This window comes from Cynoglossus semilaevis, chromosome 1, assembly GCF_000523025.1.
Source record: "Cynoglossus semilaevis isolate Cse_v1.0 chromosome 1, Cse_v1.0, whole genome shotgun sequence".
Classification (NCBI taxonomy): domain Eukaryota; kingdom Metazoa; phylum Chordata; class Actinopteri; order Pleuronectiformes; family Cynoglossidae; genus Cynoglossus; species Cynoglossus semilaevis.
The window spans coordinates 33696150-33717020 of NC_024307.1; the positions used below are offsets into that span (position 1 = coordinate 33696150).

The following is a 20871-nucleotide window of genomic DNA, read 5'->3' on the forward strand; positions in this document are numbered from 1 at the left end:
TATATATATATATATATATATATATAATATGTTATTTACATTGACAGAAATGGAATATAAATATATAAAAGACAGTAAACATAAACCTTTGTATCTTTTAGTCAACATTAGAAAGAATAACTGGTTCTACTCCCGTATGTTTGGATTGAATTGTGACGTGGCTGATCTTTGAACACAATGTGTAAAGTTCATTTTTGTCCTTAAAAAAAAAGCTTTCAATTTCCCAAACATTTTTTTGCAGATAATAATTACGACTGTAGTGTTTCGTTAGCCACGACCACAGTGACGTCTCAGACTGCGTTCAGGAAAACAGCACTGAGCAGAGTGTCCGGTGTGATGATGTCACAGAGCTGTCTGGACTCCATGTCTGTACAACATTACTATGCGACCACAGGTACCCCTGATCTGCTTCACCACATGGAGGCAAATGCAGGTATTTGACCAGGGGCCACCAACCTTTTCGAAACTGAGAGCTACTTCAAGGGCACTTAGTAATACAAAGAGCTACTTGTTTGATACAGACTTCACAAACAATGTACTGTATTTTCCGGACTATAAGTCACTCTGGAGTGTAAGTCGCACCAGCCAGCTAGAGTGCCCTCTAGCGGCTGTCATTGTGAAAATATCAAACATGTGAAGTTATATATATTTTAATATATATGGTGCACCTGTGTATAAGTTACAAACCCAGCCAAAGGATGAAAAAAAAGTGAGTTATAGTCCGGAAAGTACGGTAATAATAATAATAATAATAATAACAAGTCCTTGGACATACAATAGTAGACACTCTTCTTACCATCATCACTGCACCCATTTGAATATCATTGTATATATATAAATATATATATACACACAAATATATACATATATACTGTAAATACTGTATATATGTATATATATATTTATATATATATATACACACACACTATGGCATGCTGTTCAGGAAATTAATCCTTGAATATATATACAGAAAGTCTGAATATATAATACATATACATACTGTATGTGTATATATGTGTATATATTTGCAAATGCACTTAACTCAATTTCAAAATGAGAATCCACATTTTTAAAGAAAAAAATGTTCGTATGCATAATTATTGTATAATGTCTTTTAGGTTTTTTTCGCTATATTTTGTGATATAGCAAAAATTTCACGAGATTGGATTAAAAATAAATCTGCTAATCTGATGTAGCGCAAGGAGAACCGCGATATAGAGAGAGAACACTGTACGTATACAGTATACACATATACATATATTATACTTATGTATAAATATAAAACACAACAAAAAAACAACATATTTCTTTTAAATAACTCCTCCTTCATGCTCACCATTTCCTTGTGTTTGTAGAGACAGACTCAGAGACGGAGATTGCTCACAGCGATGACTCTGGCGCTGTGGACTCTCTGTCATGGAGCATGTGTCTTCAGGACATAGACCCTGTTGTAGACAGTTTACCACCACAGTCACGTCTGAGCTTCAAGGAATACAGAGGCACCCAGACAGACGTGAGCAGAGCTGTGATTCCAGCAGCGGTTCTTGCAGGTTACACTGGTGAGGAGAGCAGCATCATAGTTATAGTCAACCCAATTGCACCAGCCTCTCTTTGCAAACAGTTGATTCAAGGTAGTATCACCATAACATTCAAGGTCCAGACAGATTTTTTAAACTTCTCGTACTCGTCTATATGTACATTGTACACAAGTAAAAGTACTGTTACTTCAGAATAATATTACTTAGAATTCAAAAGTAGTCATCCAAATAATAACTTGAGTAAGAGTAAAAAAAGTACTTGAAAATACTACTAACTGTTTTTTAAATGAGTATTCAATCAGATAGACAAAATTACAGAGAGGAGAGTTTATCCTATCAATAAAATAATAAAATAAAACAACTTAAATAAAGTAAAAATAAATAATAAAATAATATTTAAGTAAATTCAAGTAATTCGAGTACATAACAAATTAAATATTTAAATAAATAACTTAAATTACAGCAACAAGTAACACAAATTTCCAAACCTCTCTACTTTTTACCAGGCTCAGCAGGCAGAACTAGAACATGGCAGCCCATAAACTCTTTGCATGTGGCTCAGCCAAAATAATAATAATAATAATAATAATTTAGGTCAAACTTACCGCAACATATTTCCTCAGGTTAGACGTTGAGTTTTTGAATGCTGAAATTACCGTTTGTTTTGGGAGACACCGAAGACACCGCACGATGTAACTGCTATTTCGCACTGTTTCTAAACTGAAAATGCTTTCAATATGAGTCCAGGAGTGTGCCTCCTCGTCTTCGTCTGCCGACGGTTAATTCTGCCATTTTTTGCTATTAAAGACGGTGGATATCGACCGCAGTAGTCGCCAAACAAACCCTTCCCGCCGCTGAGATTGAGTATAGTCACGTGACGAGACAACGTGGCAAGGGCTACGTTTGATTGGGTTAAACACAGTCACGCGGTAGAGCCTTGGGCGGAAGTTTCTCTCTGACAAAATAAAAGTGGAGATATCTGTTCTGAGCTCCGTATAGCCTAATGTAGCCGAATACGAGTTCTAAAAGTAAAAAGTAAAAGTAAATGGTATAGTGATTTAAAACTATACCTAGAAGAATTTTATTTTTAAAAACTTACTAAAGTAAATGTAAGTCGTTACTACCCACCACTGACAGGAAGACAATGACAATAGCACGTTTTTCTTCCCAGAATGTTTTGAACAATGTATTTAACCTTCTGTCTCCCAACAGGAAATAGTTGTCCACTGCTGTGGCAGTTTCTGCTGGAGCTTCTGACTGACCGCAGCTGTCAGTCATGCATCAGCTGGACAGGTGATGGCTGGGAGTTCAAGCTCACAGACCCTGATGAGGTCAGTGTTGGCTGCAAGACTATGTGTGACTGGAGTAGGACTGATCCTGACAAGAGGGTTACATTAACTACAGAAAGCCTATTTGATTTAAACAAACTCAATATGTATTGAAAATTGTGTCTATCTGTATTCTTCCCATTCCGTTTTAGTGTAAATAATCGGGAAATTACACAGGCTGCCACATGGGAGGCACTATTGAGTATGAGGTACCTCCAGAGTTTAAGCCCTGGGCTTTCTGTATGCAAGACAGGCGTAGTAAATTCTACACTATAGAACCGCAATGCGTGCTTTTATACTGAATGTTCAGTTGTGCTTCCTGTGTGGGTCTTTTTGTGTGAAGGGAAATAAAGTGGTTCCAGTCAAGGCTGAAGAGTTTGTATGTTTCTTCCTCTACCCCAACATTTCTAACATCAGTAAATCCATGGGGCGTTTATGGCTTCAAACATTGACTGTTAGGTCAATTTTTGAGGTTAAAAATATATTTATTTCTTTAAAAATGGACATGTCATGTGGCTAAAAGATACTACTGTCCAATTGAAGTATCATCATTATAATAAATAATACTTCAGTATTAGAGCCCCTTTGTTAAAAAAATTGAATTACAAGATTGGAGTTGAAAATGTATAAGAACAAAGTTGTAGTGTTATGAGAGAAACGTTGTAATCCTATGAGAAAAAAAAAAATCTGTAACGTTAAAAGGACAGTGTTGTGAATTCATGGGGAATATTAAATATTATAGCCAAGTATGTATGTTACAACTATGGCTGATTCTCTGCTCGTAATGTTACTGTCCTACAGTACTAAGCTGCAGCTCTGTCTGTAGGTGGCGCTGCTCTGGGGTCGAAAGAAAAACAAACCCAAGATGAACTACGAGAAGCTGAGTCGTGGCCTGCGCTACTACTACGACAAAAATATCATAACCAAGACGGCTGGCAAGAGATACGTCTACCGATTTGTCTGCAACCTGCAGGACCTGCTGGGATACGAGCCAGCAGAGCTACATGCTATACTGGACAACAATCACAGAAAGCAAGAGTGACTTTACTACAAGAACATCTGAAGGTTGAAGTAAAAAATCCCAGGGCGCTTCACAAAGTCAAGGCTCCTTCTTGAGTTGAGAGCATCTAGGCTAATATATATATGTATGTATATATATATGTATGTATATATATATATATGTATATATATATATATACATATATACATATATACATATATATATATCCAGAAAACGTCCAGATACTGTACTTCACGCTAACTCTGAAGCTAACTCTGAAGCTAACTTTAACAAGAATTGCATGATAGTGTCAGGATCAGGGCGGACATGAAAATGAAAAACCATTTCCCTGTTTTATTTTCTTTTTAGTTGTGTAACCTGTAAATGTGTTTAGGTATAGGTCATGACACATTCACTTATATTGTTAATAATATTCAAAATAATGACTAAAGTGATAAAGAGACTTTTTTTGTGTGTCCTGAAAAAAAATGTTAACACATAAATGCCTTGTATTTTCCCAATATTCAATGCTTATTTGGAGAGTGAATCAGGCTGGGACCCATGTTGGTGTGTTAGCCTGAAGCTGAAGGGGATTTTACATACATCAGCTGCTGTTTGGACTAATGGAAGCTAGTTGATAGATTGACTCACACTCAGCCCACCCCTTCTGTGAAGAAGGTGTGTGTGGGCCACTGGAATAATCGTCTCCTGCTGAGTGTGCTTTATCGTCTCGCTGCTGGTTATTTGATTTAATACCTTCTCACTTCTTGACCAGCAGGAGATTTATTTCCACCGCTGTGGGGGTGTGAGGATGGATTCTGCAGATATCACTGCTGGGTTATTATTCAAGTGTATAGTGACAACCAGCTAGATCAGTGGTGTCAAACTCACTTTGGTTCAGGGGCCACATACAGCCTGATTCCATGTCAAGTGGACCGAACCTGTACTGTCATAACAAAATTGCCTGTTTTGACCCTTTGTTTTCATGCAAATAAGTACATGTATATTCGAAAATATTCATATTTGATGACATATAATTTGACAAAACATAAAGTGTTTGTGCATTTTTCCACTTTCAAAATTCATCAAGTGGGTCAAATTGAAGCCCCCATCGGGCCGGTTTTGGCCCACGGGCTATATGTTTGACATCCCTGATTTAGACCATGAAGAAGCTGAACAGAATATAATTATAATTTTATAATAATAATTATTATGGTATAATAGCTTAAAACAGATACTTATTGTTCTTAATGGTACTAGAATCACACATGTATTTGGTTAGCAGTATACACGATATTTGTGTAGTGGGATTTATTACTCTTTTCACTCAGTATGTTGTAAAGAAGGAGGTTCTTTACAAATGTAGCAAAGTAAAATCAAAATATTCTCAAGATAAAGTAAAATTACCCATTCCCGAAACTACTTAAAAATGACAAATTACTCACAAAAACTACTCAATTACAGTAACGTGAGCAAATGTAATTTGTCACTTTCCACCTCAGGTGTTATAATATCTGCATATCAGATTTTAAGCAAAGAATTATAACAAATCTCCTGTTCTTCACTGAGTGAGTGTGGATGTCCTCACTTGAAGACAATGATTTTCTGAGAAAAAGCACTCCCAGGGAGCTCCTCCATTAGCAGGACTTGGTAGTATAAGTGGTAGAAGTCGAGAAAAAGCACTCAAAAAAACACTCCCAGGGAGCTCCTCCATTAGCAGGACTTGGTAGTATAAGTGGTAGAAGTAATCCTGTCACACGCACTGCTGCCTTTGCTGCCCACTGGTGGATAAATGAACATTAGCACTGAGCTGTTTCATATCAAATACACTTCTCGCACCAAAGTAGTGGACTTTATGTCGAGCAACAGGGGGCGAGGTTTGGTTTCAAATAGACACTGCACCCACAATTCTACTTTAGATCAGTACGGTTTATAAGGTGACTTAAACAGCAATTCCCTTTAAGGTGGAAATAATCAAAAACAACACATCGGTCTGTGAATACTACATTTTAACGGAAAATAAAGTCATGGCTTATATTCTGAATTTAACAAACTGTTAGCGCTAAAATACCCGTGTGGCTTGTACTCTGTCACGGTTGCAGAGTAGCGTGCGTACAGATCAGGCAATATGAATCTGCATATTGTCAACAGAAAAGTCAGCCCATATATTTCGTAATAGAGGAGCAATTGCTTCTTAGAAGTTTAGACTTATTTACAAAGTACTTTAAACTCCTGAAGTGTCCTTGCATATTATAACATATATATATATATATACGTATATACATATACTGCATATATATAACATAAATATACAGTGTTCCCTCTCTGTATCGCGGTTTTCCTTTCGCTCCCTCAGTACATAGCAGATTTTTTTAAACTGATCTAGCAAAATCTTTGCTATATTGTGAAATATAGTAAAAAAAAAAACAAAAAAACAACTAAAAACAATATAAAATAATTATACATACAAAGGTTTTGTCTTGAAAAATGTGGATTCTCGTTTTGAAATTGAGATAAGCACATTTGCTTACATTAAGGTAGCATGACCAGACACTTTGAAGATTCTTGGGCCTATTTATCACAAACACACATGGGATGGTGGATCAATTTGAATATATCAAAATACTTGAACAGTTGATGTTGCTTTATGGGTGCTTTACCCAGGCAATGACCCAAAACACAGCAGTAAGGGCAGAGCATCTTGGTTCCAAAACAACAGAATGAAAGTGAAATACTGATCAAAAATGAAAGACGATGAACAGAAATATGACCTGGTTTGGAAATCAGGATTTTAACCCTTTTCTCCATCGCATTGAAGATTTCTTATGTTCAAGGTACATTTTTTTTTAATAAAAAAAAATTATTATATACTTGCACAACGGACAAGAAAATTCATCAAAGCCTTTATTTTCTGCAGAACACTTTGACAACATAGTCCAGACAAAACAAAGCGTGGGATAATAAGATCTGTGGAACGTGGACTGCACTTTTCTGACGTATGAAGACTTGTTGTCTCATTCGTGTTGCGTCACTGGGATTTCTGCTTCTCCCACTGCTCTGGTGTGAGGGTCTTCTGTTCGAACGCGTGGATTTCTTTCAGCTCCTCGGCAAGACATGTATTCACCATCCTGATGAGACAGCATGCTCATGATTACACGTGCACGATTGCATGTACAAGACGCCACATTTGCGTGCATGATCTTGGCTTTTTGGTCCATTGTTTTCCTGTCCGGTCTCTTCAGACTTTGTTTGACCATAGATGTTCACCAGACTTGGAGACTTTGTCAGTTACGCAAAAGCCTTTTCACTCAACGACAGAGTTGACAGCGATGCTCATCATGGCCGTTTACATACCCCATTGCCAACAATAACACAACACTTCTCAAATAGTGGAACGGGCACACCTAGGGGGGCGCGGTGAGGTGCCGAGGGGGCGTGAGGGGCTTCCAATGGAATATGGCACGCTGGACATAAGTGTACCACTGCTGTAATACTTGGATGATAACAAGCCTCCAGTCACTAGGTGGCAGCAACTCATTCAGTGGTTTGTACAGATATAAAATATACATGTTATCAGGTTCTCAATAGTATTTCAATTTGGGGCAGAGCATCTTGGTTCCAAAACAACAGAATGAAAGTGAAATACTGATCAAAAATGAAAGACGATGAACAGAAATATGACCTGGTTTGGAAATCAGGATTTTAACCCTTTTCTCCATCGCATTGAAGATTTCTTATGTTCAAGGTACATTTTTTTTTAATAAAAAAAAATTATTATATACTTGCACAACGGACAAGAAAATTCATCAAAGCCTTTATTTTCTGCAGAACACTTTGACAACATAGTCCAGACGACAAAAAGCGTGGGATAATAAGATCTGTGGAACGTGGACTGCACTTTTCTGACGTATGAAGACTTGTTGTCTCATTCGTGTTGCGTCACTGGGATTTCTGCTTCTCCCACTGCTCTGGTGTGAGGGTCTTCTGTTCGAACGCGTGGATTTCTTTCAGCTCCTCGGCAAGACATGTATTCACCATCCTGATGAGACAGCATGCTCATGATTACACGTGCACGATTGCATGTACAAGACGCCACATTTGCGTGCATGATCTTGGCTTTTTGGTCCATTGTTTTCCTGTCCGGTCTCTTCAGACTTTGTTTGACCATAGATGCTCACCAGACTTGGAGACCTTGTCAGTAACGCAAAAGCCTTTTCACTCAACGACAGAGTTGACAGCGATGCTCATCATGGCCGTTTACATACCCCATTGCCAACAATAACACAACACAACACTTCACACCTGGAGGTCGGGGGGTGAGGGGCTTCCAATGGAACATGGCACACATATGGACATAAGTGTACCACTGCTGTAATACTTGGATGATAACAAGCCTCCATTCACTAATTGGCAGCAACTCCTACAGTGGTTTGTACAGATATAAAATATACATGTTATCAGGTTCTCAATAGTATTTCAATTTGTGGGGGTGTGGGTCGCAGTGGTCGCAGTGAAAACATTTCTGTCCCCAAGGGGGGGCATTACAAAAAATAATTGAGAACCACTGCACTAGCATGACTTTCAGCTGTCTATTAGCACGCAGGGGCTAGTGCACGTCAGTTTTGTTGACTTAGCATACATAAGTTTCACACACGATAAAGCAGTGTCCCTAACCCCCGGACCACGGACCAGTCGCGATCCATGACTAATTTGTGTGAAATGATATGCCAGAACTATAGTTAGGCGCAACTGAAACAAAACGAAAACTAAGTTCCAAAATGCTCTGACAATATTCGTACAAAGGAAATCTATAATCGTGACATCACTGGTAGGGAGCGCAGCCACGTAATGGCAAAACACTGTAACACTGTTGAAGATCATATAAATTGAGGAGCCCTATAATCCGGCAATCTACCAAGTAATACTCGACTCCGATACTTTTTTCTCGAAAAATTACTGATCCTTAACAACGCTGTATTGATCCTTCAACGATCAGCGCAGCAAGGCAATACTGGTCCAAGGTCTTTAGTACAAAAAAAAATTGGGCACTGCTGTGATAAAGGCAATACACTCTGTCATGTGTAATTAATTACACATGATAGTAAATGTACTTACTGGAATTCAACTGTCGAGATAGTTATTATATTATTTACGTATATATATATTTACCCTTTACGATCCTCCCCCACACTGTTATCAACCCTCCCTAGACTGTATAATGGAAATATAAGACATACTGTACATATTAAAACAAATAATACACAGCAATGAAAAACAATGTTAAATACATTCTAATTACTGTACTAGTAAAAAAAAACAATTGGACAAAAGTAATGTACTATTGTTAATAGTACTGAGTGAGTCTTACCTGTGTCTCTGTAGTAGAGGCTTGCCCTCAAACTGGGGAGATACAACGAGCGCTTTGAAGCTGGCAGCACATCTGTTGGCCGAGGTGTCCTCCACTTCCTGGAACCACACAAGATATTTATGCAGTGAAACACATTAGCCGCATAGACACTGCTCTACTAATTGTATTAAACTGGTTGTTTTCAATACTTTTCTGTCATTCCCCCAGAAATGTGTTCAGACCCCCCGCTCCCGACCCACACCCTAGCGGATTTAAATACTATTGAGAACCTGATAACATGTATATTTTTATCTGTACTGCCACCTAGTGACTGGAGGCTTGTTATCATTCAAGCCTTACAGCAGTGGTACACTTATGTCCAGTGTGACATATTCTATTGGAATCCCCTCATGTCCCCCCCCCGGCACCGGACCACGCCACCCCCAGGAGGGCGCGCCCCACTGTTTGATAAATACTGCATTAAACTAAACTAACCTTTGCTGTCATTTTTGTAACGTGACCAATACCATGTCTAATTATGAAACTAGAAGCATACCATTTACAAAAGAAACCCTGTTTTTTTAAAACAATACTATTTATATAGTTGTGTTTGTGCTAAATTACCTTTTAAAAAAACCAACAACCCGCCCCCCAAAATATGACATTTATGATTGTATACATAAAGTATTCACAGAAAAAGAAAAGACTGTGTTGATGCAATGAAGAAAGTAGGTCTTTAGACTTTATTTTATTTAGAATTCTATTTTATATTGTGCATCGTTGGAATGTGCTGAATAAGTATTTTCATATTTTTGCAATTGTTTTATTCTTTAACACATTAATATTTACGTATGCAATTGCAATACCTTCATTTCAGTGACGGTAGTACACAGTCATAGACATAAAAGTAATGGTACTAATTACGGGCAAAACAATTTATTTCGGTTTTCAGCCTTGGTTTTCCTTATTTTAGGTTTTCGGATTCGGTGCATCCATAGTGCTAGCAAACCTGCTGACATAGCACAGCACAAAGCTAGTGCATAGAGTCAATGTCAGATTGTCAAATGCGAGTTAGTTTAAACGTGAATGAATATATAATTACATTAACTGTACTGAGTACAACCTTCTACCTGCATATTACAGGTACACGCAGTGGACACATTAATAAAGAGTAACCTACCACATGCACTGCCTTGAGCTCCTTAGTCAGTTTGTCCCTGAGCTGATCTGCTATCTGGGACATTTCTCTTCGTTTTGTCAGTACTGTAGATGTAAATCTGTAGTTGCAAGGAGAGACAAGCAATGACAGCTCAACTCAATGGTTTGTGGAGGTACAACACTTGTACAACACCGCCCGAAGCTACCGTCAAGCTAAGACAGATATATACTTTCTTGCAGTAATACAACTGGGTGCTGACGGTTTACATTTAGAAGTCGCTTTTCTATATTAGCAACCACGCTTTACAGGGACATGAAGACTGACAGAGAAAATATCTAATCATGTCGCGACTGAGAAAACAACGTCCAATCAAGAGTGGCGCGTCATATTTAAAGTTAGCGAATCACAACTCTGAGTTATCTTTTCAGAAAGCCTGATGAAAATATACAACAACCGCGATTTGAATAAATATGTTCCTTAGTATTTTTTAAAATACATACGTTAATTTTATCATTTTAATACATTTTGAATATTATTAGATTGAAAAACATTTATTTTTTATTTTTATTCAACAGTTTTGATTAGGCACTCTCCTCAGCTACTATGACGGCGTTTGTTTACGTGCAGATGTGTGTTTTTAAATGGAGCTGAAAAATCAATGGAACGTTCCTTGGTAAATACAAGTAACATTTAAATACTTTTGTTTGGGATTTATCCTAAAAATATTCATGCTTGAGTGGCTCAGTCATTGGACTTGTTATTGTACCCGTAATTATTATTATGATTTTGCGTATTAAATACATAGAGTTAGCGTTTTTAGCAGCATTTATAGATGTGTTGCGTCTAGTTTATACGATTTGATTTAGTAATAAAACGTATTCTGTTCTACAATGGTAGTTGAGGTAGAAAGCTTCTATGGTGTGTACATGCTTTATTGCACCAATCCAAAATTCAAAGGTCGCATATACATTGGGTTCACCGTGAATCCTGAGCGAAGGATCGGGCAGCACAACGCCGGACGCTGTAAAGGGGGAGCGAAGAGAACAAGCGGCAGAGGTCCATGGTACGAGCCACTGACTGCTGCACAACCATCGTGTGGAAATACAGTATTATTATCTTTGTCAACTCTCCTTAAATATATCCGATCTGTTTACAGGGAGATGGTCCTCATTATACATGGCTTCCCGTCTGATATTGCAGCTCTGAGAGTACGTATCATTATTGCATGTTCTCTTTAGTGACTAATTTCTGAAACTGTAAACACAAATAAGAAAGAAAAAAAATATAGAAGTGTTGAAACGTTTTCATTGATACAGAGCAATTGGGCTAAATGTCCTTTTTAAAATAAGAAGAATATTTAACTTCTGGAACGTTTTCATTGATGCAGAGCAATTGGGCTAAATGTCCTTTTTTTCTGACAGATGATAATATTATGCTTTCTTTTGACGTTTTTTGGCATGTTATTCACCCACAAAACTGTAGATACACGTAAAGAATTATGTTTTGTTTAGTTTTTTAGTCTAGTTTTAGTTTTTTTTTGCATCATTTTAAACATTTTGTTAGACTAGACTAAACACAGGCAGAGAGCAGTTGCAAAAAATCTCTTGTGAGAGCTTCTAAGGCTGTTTTAATATTTGTCCTATCTCCTGAATAAAAAACATTAGGCTCCCTGACATGGTCTGTGACGTTCTGTAGAAACTAACGTTAACCATTCTACTCCGGCAGTTTGAGTGGGCATGGCAACACCCTCACTCCTCTCGTCGGCTCTCCCACGTGTCGCGACGCTCGAAAAAAGAATCAAGCCTTCAGTTCCACTGGCGTGTGGTTTCCAACATGCTGCGGGCGGCTCCGTGGAACAGATTACCTCTCACAGCACGGTGGTTAAAACAGGAGTACAGAATGGACTTTGAGCCCAGTCTGCAGCCTCCTCTGCACATCCCTGTCGCATTCGGTAGTGTGAGAGCCAAGAAACGTCAGCAGCAGGCCGTAGGAGTGGAAGACGAGGGGGTGAAGTCCAGGTGTTTCATCTGCAAAGGCTCAGTCAAGGTAGTCAAGACATTTATTATTTGATGTGGAATGTTTGATGTCACTCATTCTATTATAGTTCATATTTAGAGTGTAGACGGAGACAAAACAAGTCACGTCACTTTCAATAGAGTTTATTCAAACAGTCATTAGATGAAAAGGTGTGTTATACCCTGTACTATCACAGAGTCAACTGAAAACCTCCAGTTACCTAAGGCTACTTTGCATGTTTTTGGACAATGGGAGGATACTGTATAGAAATACACCACATATAATATGTGGTCAGAATACAATGGTCCCTTGTCTATCGCCGTGGTTACATCCCAATACCGCCCGCGAAAGGCGAAATCCCACAAAGTAGAGATATATATTAACCCTTTACAAATAAAGATATTGTAGGGTGTTAAATATGGCAAAAAAAAAAACAAACAAACAAAAAAAAACAACGTAATTTTACAAACTCACAAATCGCATTATTTCTTGCAATACCCCTCTATGTATGTGTTACAAATTGTCTTTTAATTCATTATTTAAAAATATTTCCTTTCTGGTTTTTTTTCTTTTTTTTAATTTAAGAATTGTATATATCGCAAAAACCCACGATAGCGCGAACAATCCGCAATACAAGAATACATTTAACATATTAAAAACCTGCGATGAATTGAGAACGATACAGCAGGAAATATATATATTATACAGGGATAACTAATCTCTACAATATGAGTTACAGGACCAAGTATTCATTTGGCAACACCTTAGCTATTGAAAAGTAATTTAGTGATTTAATTAAAAAAAAAAAAAAGTTCATTTGTAGCCATGTCCTAGTGACCAAAACGAAATGTTCTAGGGCAGTCATGGACAAACTAAGGCCCGGGGGCCAGATGCAGCCCGTTCAGCTTTTTAATCCGGCCCACCAAACTTGTACAAATTATATAACTTATTAATGTCATCCAGGTCAAAAGTTCTGTTAGGCAATTATTTAAAAATATTTTTTCTTTTTTTAGGCTAGAAAATGCTTATTTTATCACAATGAAATGTGAAAACATTTGAAATTTAAGAATTCTATTCTATTCTATATCAAAAACCCACAATAGCACGAACAATCCGCAATACAAGAATACATTTAACATATTAAAAACCTGCGATGAACTGAGGACGATACAGCGAAGGATGACTAATCTCTACAATATGAGTTACAGGACCAAGTATTCATTTGGCAACCCCTTAGCTATTTAAAAGTAATTTAGTGATTTAATTAAAAAAAAAAAAAAAGTTCATTTGTAGCCATGTCCTAGTGACCAAAACGAAATGTTCTAGGGCAGTCATGGACAAACTAAGGCCCGGGGGCCAGATGCAGCCCGTTCAGCTTTTTAATCCGGCCCACCAAACTTGTCCAAATTATATAATTTATTAATGTCTATGAAGATTCTCAGTCATCCAGGTCATGGTCAAGTCATCCAGGTCAAAAGTTCTCTTTTCAACTTTTCAACCATAATTTATTAATATTATCATTATACGTCTGCCTTTTACCTGCAATACCCACGTTTCCCCAATAGATGGCGTAGAAAATGAAAAAAGTCTTTTAGCATTTTAGTCATTCATCTTATTTCACACAAACGCTCCATCTATCTGCTCCTGACCCGTCACTTCGTTCTGTTTTTCTTTTTCTTTAAAGGTGTCAGAAAGGCTAAGCTGTTTCCACTCATCCTGTAGCATGAACAGTCATATGATATGCCTGGCAAGGCGTTTCGTGAAGTCCGAGCCGTCACACTTTCTGCCCGTGGAGGGAGATTGTCCCGACTGTGGCCGCTCGCTGCTATGGGGGAGTCTTATTCGCCACAAACACGGCTGCTTGGGAGATTTGGAGGAAATCTCACCATCTGCAACTGAGGTTGGTAACATGGCAGTGATGATTTACAACAATGTTCTTGCCTTTTTTGCCAGATACATACAGTACGTACTCCATATGACATGAATAATTTCATGATTAAATTAATTCCTGTTTCTCTACAGAGCCACTGGGCCGATGAACTGAAACTATGAAAGAACTCAGGCAGCAACCATGATGTTTATTTATTACAATGAAATATACTAGCCAAAAAATGTGGTTTTTTTTTTACATGTGATCATGAAGCAATGTCTCTTTGTTTGAATAATTTATTAAAGATTTTTGTAGCATATTGTGACAAATATTTCTTTTTGAATCTTTCAAAGTCAAGTCCATTTTATTTGTACAGCCCAGATTCACAAATCACATTTGTCTCAAAGGTACCAACCACCCTAACCGGGATTCAAACTTGCCCAGGAGGTGAATCCTGGGGTTCCACACCAATGACAGAGACATTGCCTCTGGGCCAAAGCACCACCTCATTGGACCGCACACTTTAAATTATTACTTAAACTACATTGAAAAAAAACCCAACCCAAAGACATTTAGGTGTATGCAGTCAATGTCTATATTGAGCACCATGGTAGATCCCCCAGCAGTCTAGACCTATAGCAGCACACATATCTCGGCTTTACCTGAGTTAGCCCTTTGAAAACTGGTGCTGTGCAAATAATAATTTAACTTCAAGGTTTTTGATATGAAAGGGAAATTTCAGGAAATTTTTGTTTACTGCAAATATTGTAATTTGTCTTTGTCTATGTGATAGTAAGAGGCAGAACAATTAACATCTCTTCCACTGGGTAGCAGCAGCTATAAAAAAAGAGAGAGAGAGGCTCAGAGATGTTGAAGGAGATCTTTGTGCGTCTTTACACATTTCCTGCTAGTATATATAGTAGTGTTGTGTTCTACTAAACAGGACCACAGTTCAAACTTAGTATGCAAATTGCCAGTAAAATTATAACAAGGAGACCATTACATTTAATTACACATATTTTTGTGACATTTTTGGTCAGTGATGCACTGAGGGTTTTTTTTTTTTTCTAATGTAAAACATGTGCTGCGGCTCATGTTGGAAGAAACTACAGGACTGTTCATCTCTCACTCGTCTCACTTAGTGCCCTTTTCGAACAATAAGGTTCACTAACAAACTTTTTAACCAAGAAATCTGACCACAGGTAATGGTGCTTGGTTAAGGAAGCGGACTTTGGTCCGGAAGGCGTCAGGTTCGAGTCCACCTGCTGCCAAGTTACCACTGAGGTATTCTGAGCATAGCACCGCCCCCACACACTGCTCCCCGGGTGCTTAAAGCTCGCTACTGTTCACTTTGGTGATGGGTTAAAAGCAGAAGTCACATTTGGTTGTGTGCAGTGGTGTGCAGTGTCACAATGACAAGGATGACAAGTAGTTCACTTTCCTTTCCTCACTTCAAGCCCACAAACCCCCCAAACATGGCCCACAACTAGCTGCGAATTGTGTTTTGATATGGCTGTTGAGGATTTTTCAACTGACTTATTCATTTATTTATTGTTCTCATCTGCAGTGTTGTAACACTAGTAACAGACTTGTTTGGTTTTTTGTTTTTGTAAACCCCTTCTCCCCCCAATTAATTTGCTCTGTTGTGCCTTCCTGCAATACCTCCACATCCTCCAGAGGGCGGCTGTCCAAACATTGGGACCTGCTGCCCTGATTTGTTGGTTCTAGTAACTGCTGTATAAACATTAAACAGTCTACGTAAAACTTCTTCTTTCTGGCTTTACCTTCCTATGCACGATTTACAGAGGTTGTGAAATATAATATACTGAATACCTTCCAAATGTCACTTACTGAACACTAATACATTTTGTCTCAAAACTGCTTAATACAAATGTAAAAAAAATATATATATTACATTTTTAATATATATACACAACATGTGTATATATACACATACCTATATAAATATATATAGCATATGTTCCTCGTTCTGAACAGTATAAATAGCGCCTGCGTTACACAGACTACACTACCTATAATGCACTGCGGACTAAAATACACGCGGACATGCTCAATTTAAATTTAAACCAGCGCAACACAAACAACCACGTCACAGTATATCACCGACCAAAATCATTTACTTCAATATTATAGCGGACAGTGAGGTACGCACTGCTTCTCCAAGCAACCCTTAGCGGAATGTTACCACACACACTCACATTCGACCCGCCGCACTTCCTGGTCCGGCATCATAAAGTGTCCCAGTGGAAGCATGGACTATGGGAGAGCTCTGCTTTTATGTTCCATCTTTAGTGGCGTTTGTGACGGTTATTTTTCCACTTGAGGTAAAACATAACCGTCTCAAACGCCTTTATGTGTGTGTATATACATACATATAGGCGTTTGTGAAGGTTATTTTTCCACTTGAGGTGAAAAATAACAGTCACCCTTTATTTTCCACTTGAGGTCACTTGAGGTCTGCTGAGTGTGCATTTTGGCCACCACTCTCACATGTTTGAAAAACCAGTTCCATTTAGTGACTCATGTGACAGAGGAAATGACAGAAACCAAAAGTTATACATTTGTTTCCCCTTTTTTTCAAAGAAGGACAGTCTCACAGATCAGCCTTTTTTTTCTTCTCTAAATCAACATTTTTTTCTTAGCACATCCTCTGAAACGATCATTTCCTGAACACTGCTTTTCACCAAGCGCAGCTAACAATTTTGTGTTCTGTTCATTTACCGTAGACCAGGAGTGTCAAACTCAAATTCACAGTTGGCCAAAATTAAAAACTGGGATGAAGTCTCGAGCCAAACTTAATATTTATTGAAAAATTGACTGTAATTGTGCATGTTTTCCCTTCTCTCCAGATCTGTGATGTTGAGTTTTTTCATATAGAAACAAACGTTAGCTTTGCCTAAACATGGAATCTGGAACAACCAAAGCTAAATATTATAAACAAATAAGAAATTAAATTTGAAATAAGACACACCAGTTTGTTTCTTATATGTCTCTCACTATCTCCAGCCTTTTGAGTTTCTTTTTACAGTAAAAAGAAACTCAAAGTAAATCTCAGTAAGTAAATATTTTTTACAGACCAACAAAAGAACAATCAAAAATGTATGTGCGATAACACAGCGCATACATTGCTAATACTAGGGGCTATATAATGGCGGGCCAATTCTAGTACACATTTGATATGATCTCACGGGCCAAATATAATTACACCAGGGTCCAGATTTGGTCCGTGAGCCTAAGTTTGAAACCTGTGCCGTAGACAATTGATGGTTTTGCTGCAACAGCCGCACCACCAGCTACAATCACCAGTGAAAAGAAAAAAACACATTCTTAACAGAAAAAAAGTACAGTGGGGCATCAAGATACGAGTTTAATCCGTTCCATAACAGCACTCATATGTCGCTTGTATCTCGATTAAATAACTAAAAACCAACTAATTTGTTCCAACCCCCCGAGAAATATAATAATAATTAATTTAAATTCCCGCCTTCAACTAAACATCAAAAACATAGATATAAATAATATCAAATACATTGATAATATAGAATAAAAATAGCATAAGAAAGCATTTTATATTAATGTTATAAAAATGGGTAAAATAACCCAGAGAGGGACGGTGAGAGAGACGGCACGACAGAATGTGAGTGGAAAAACGGAGCTTGGTTGAACACTAATAACTCGATTTTTCCTCGTATCATGAGGGAAATCTTGCAAAGGTTGCTTACTCGGAATTTGGAAAACGTGTAAGATGTTGTATTTCGAAGGTAATCTTGAAGCCCCACGGTACTTTTGTTTAACTTTTATCAATATTGTCCACTCAGGGGGCTGCAGAGGCCAGCTGCTGCCGCTACATAAGGAGCATTTTTATAATAACGGTGTGTTGCTACAAAAATGGCAAGAAAAAAGACAATTAACAATGAAAGAGAGACAGACTGAGATCATACCACCTAAAAATGTCTACAGGGAAATTGCAAAGAAAGTCAGGGTGTCAATGACTACAGTTTGCTTCACCATCAAAAGGGCACTCAGAAACTGGGGGAAACTCTTGACAGGAAGTGGTCTGGCAGACCCAAAGCCACAACTGAATCATAAGACAAGTTTCTGAGTTAACAGCTTGCGTGATAGGCGGCTCTCACAGGACAACAGCTTCAAGCACAGCGTAACAGTGGTCGTAGTAAGAAAGTCTCGAGCTGCGGGTTTGACAGTACGAGTTGCAGCAAGAAAGCCATTGCTAAGACGTCAGAATAAGACAAGTAGGCTCTCCTGGGCCACGAAATACCCCCATTGGACTGAAGAAGACTGGAAGAAGGTATTATGAACTGATAAACCAAATATTCCAATCTTCGGTTCATCACGCAGGATCTTTGTACGCCATCGAGTAGGCAAGAGGATGGTTCTGTGACGTCAACTGTCAAACATGGAGGAGGAAGTGCGATGGTCTGGGGCTGTTTTGCTGGATCCAGGGTCGGTGACTTGTACAGAGTGAGCCGCACCCTGAACCAAAACGGCTACCACAGCATCCTGCAGGGCCATGCAACACCCTTTGGTATGAGCCTAGTTGGATCAGAGGTTCATCCTACAGCAAGATAATGACCCAAAAACACAAAGTCCAAGCTATGCCAAAACTACCTCAGGAAAAAAGAACGAGATTGTAAGCTTGAAAACACGGAGCAGTCTTCAGATCGAGCTGGTTTGGGATGAACTGGACAGAAAAGTGAAAGCCAAGCAACCTACAAGGGCCACACATTCATGGGAACTTCTGCAACAGACTTGGGAAGAACCGTCTGAAGAATATTTGATCTCTATTGTAGAAAGAATGCCTCGTGTGTGTTCAGCTGTTATATCTGCCAAAGGTGGCTATTCTAAAGTTTAGAATACATTATAAATTGATTCCAAGACTTCTTTTTCAACTCAAATTGTTTATTTGTTCTCTGCTTTCATTTCAGAGTGCAATGACACATGCCACATGTGTTCAGCTGTTATATCTGCCAAAGGTGGCTGTTCTAAAGTTTAGAATCCATTTTGGTCTATAAAAAAAAAGTGTGGTGTTCTTTTGAGTCACGGCACATATATTTCATCATGAAAAACCCCAAGGCACACCACCAAACCAGTTGAGTCACGGCACATATATTTCATCAGGAAAAACCCCAAGGCACACCACCAAACCAAGATCTCACAAAAAGTACGTTTTTGTAATGAAATATAATCATCTTTTCTAGTTTAAATGACCTCATAACTGACTAAAATCTCGCTCTGTTTAGTCAAAGACAACACTTTAATAGTGGCAGGAATTGAAGAAAGACGCTCACAAAGATCTTCTTTAACAGGTCTGATTATATATATTGTTTTCATCATTTTTCTGACGAATAAAGAAAAAATATATGTTATTAATAAATAATAGTTTTCAGCCCAATTAAGTGAAATTGGATAATTTAAAAAGTTATTAATAAATACACTAGTGTGCCACAACACAGTGGTTGGGAATCACTGGTATAGATGTATGTTAAGTAGGTTAAGAAACTCTTTATTAAACACCTTTTAAGCTGTGCGGGTCATACAGAATGACTTTGACACCTAAACTACAGTTTCCCTTTCCCTTCACCGCCATTAGATTTTTTTTTTTTTAAATTGCCCCTACACCCACAGGTTTAGGTTCTGCCTCTGAATAGGTTTAACAGAAACAGCCAGTGATGAAAGATAGGAACATCCGGGCGCAGAGGAAGCTGATGTGTCGAGCCGAACACAAACATCTGGACTCCGTCAAACCACACAAACTGACCCTCCCAGTCAACTACTAAATATCGGAAATGTGTTCAAGAGTTGTTTAAACAACGTCCCCCTTTTCTTTTTTTTACCTTCCAAAATATTAGACTTAGGAAAAATATTTCTATTTCCTCTCTCTCTTCACAGACACTTCTCCACCAAATGCCAAGCAGATGCGACCTTAAGGTCTGCGAAACATTTGAAGAGGACAGAGAGAGAGTGTTCCGCCCTGCGTCCTCCACTGCAACCTGATTCCTCACTCACTCACTCACTCACCATTTTGCAACACAGATATCAATTGTAAGGGACTGGCTTGACTAAGTCGTGCTGGAATTTCCCTTGTGTTGGAAAATGTTTGACCTACATTTCATACAATCATTTCATTATCTATCTATCTATCTATCTATTGCAGTAAACTTGCATCTTAAAGAGAGCTTGGAAACACCTCGAAAACCTTCAAAGATCTAAAGGGAAATGTGATCTTAAACTGCTTTTGTAAAATCACCTTTTGTTTTGACTGCACTCAGACCAATATCTACAATATCGTGACAGTGTCCTAACCTCTGGACCTTGACCACCCGTTTCTCTATTGTTTCTTTCGTCAGGCAATAAAACATTTCATGTTAACCAGTGCTTTATTTCTATTTTTTTAACAGTCTTTTCTTAGCTTTGTTAAACCTAACAGCATCTGTCTTTCTTTTAAACAGGGGCCTCAAACTCAAATATGTTGGGGGTGGAGGGGGTACTGTCACTCCACCAGCTCACTGAAGGACTATTCATCCAGTTGCGGGCCACATATTTGTGGTCCGTGGACCACCATCTCACTGAAGGA

The 20871-nt window shown here is 38.2% G+C and overlaps 3 protein-coding genes across 3 annotated transcripts; 2 read left to right on the plus strand and 1 right to left on the minus strand.

Moving 5' to 3' along the window:
* Positions 1 to 1339: 1339 nt before the first annotated feature.
* Positions 1340 to 3949, plus strand: LOC103391671 (protein C-ets-2-like). Its single transcript, XM_025060160.1, has 3 exons — positions 1340 to 1559; positions 2751 to 2869; positions 3693 to 3949. The coding sequence occupies exons 1-3, from the start codon at positions 1424 to 1426 to the stop codon at positions 3906 to 3908; spliced, it is 471 nt and encodes a 156-aa protein (XP_024915928.1). The 5' UTR covers positions 1340 to 1423; the 3' UTR covers positions 3909 to 3949.
* A 3716-nt stretch (positions 3950 to 7665) lies between these two features.
* Positions 7666 to 10728, minus strand: LOC103391596 (bolA-like protein 2). The gene is made up of 3 exons (XM_008327917.3): positions 10394 to 10728; positions 9235 to 9332; positions 7666 to 7905 (listed from the first exon to the last, which is right to left on the minus strand). Exons 1-3 carry the CDS (start codon positions 10454 to 10456, stop codon positions 7806 to 7808), a joined length of 261 nt encoding a protein of 86 aa, XP_008326139.1. The 5' UTR covers positions 10457 to 10728; the 3' UTR covers positions 7666 to 7805.
* A 265-nt stretch (positions 10729 to 10993) lies between these two features.
* On the plus strand, positions 10994 to 14577 carry slx1b (SLX1 homolog B, structure-specific endonuclease subunit). The gene is made up of 5 exons (XM_008327928.3): positions 10994 to 11435; positions 11529 to 11580; positions 12098 to 12418; positions 14073 to 14288; positions 14411 to 14577. Exons 1-5 carry the CDS (start codon positions 11263 to 11265, stop codon positions 14438 to 14440), a joined length of 792 nt encoding a protein of 263 aa, XP_008326150.1. The 5' UTR covers positions 10994 to 11262; the 3' UTR covers positions 14441 to 14577.
* The last annotated feature ends 6294 nt before the right edge of the window (positions 14578 to 20871 follow it).

Excerpts from the sequence above, each read along its gene's own strand:
- LOC103391671 (XM_025060160.1), top strand. The coding sequence starts at position 1,424 with ATGTGTCTTCAGGACATAGACCCTGTTGTAGACAGTTTACCACCACAG. Across the intron at positions 1,560-2,750 it reads GGTTCTTGCAGGTTACACTG|GAAATAGTTGTCCACTGCTG; the intron begins GTGAGGAGAGCA and ends GTCTCCCAACAG. Across the intron at positions 2,870-3,692 it reads AGCTCACAGACCCTGATGAG|GTGGCGCTGCTCTGGGGTCG; the intron begins GTCAGTGTTGGC and ends CTCTGTCTGTAG.
- LOC103391596 (XM_008327917.3), bottom strand. The coding sequence starts at position 10,456 with ATGTCCCAGATAGCAGATCAGCTCAGGGACAAACTGACTAAGGAGCTC. Across the intron at positions 9,333-10,393 it reads AGCTCAAGGCAGTGCATGTG|GAAGTGGAGGACACCTCGGC; the intron begins GTAGGTTACTCT and ends GTGTGGTTCCAG. Across the intron at positions 7,906-9,234 it reads CCTCTACTACAGAGACACAG|GATGGTGAATACATGTCTTG; the intron begins GTAAGACTCACT and ends CTGTCTCATCAG.
- slx1b (XM_008327928.3), top strand. The coding sequence starts at position 11,263 with ATGGTAGTTGAGGTAGAAAGCTTCTATGGTGTGTACATGCTTTATTGC. Across the intron at positions 11,436-11,528 it reads ACAAGCGGCAGAGGTCCATG|GGAGATGGTCCTCATTATAC; the intron begins GTACGAGCCACT and ends ATCTGTTTACAG. Across the intron at positions 14,289-14,410 it reads TCTCACCATCTGCAACTGAG|AGCCACTGGGCCGATGAACT; the intron begins GTTGGTAACATG and ends GTTTCTCTACAG.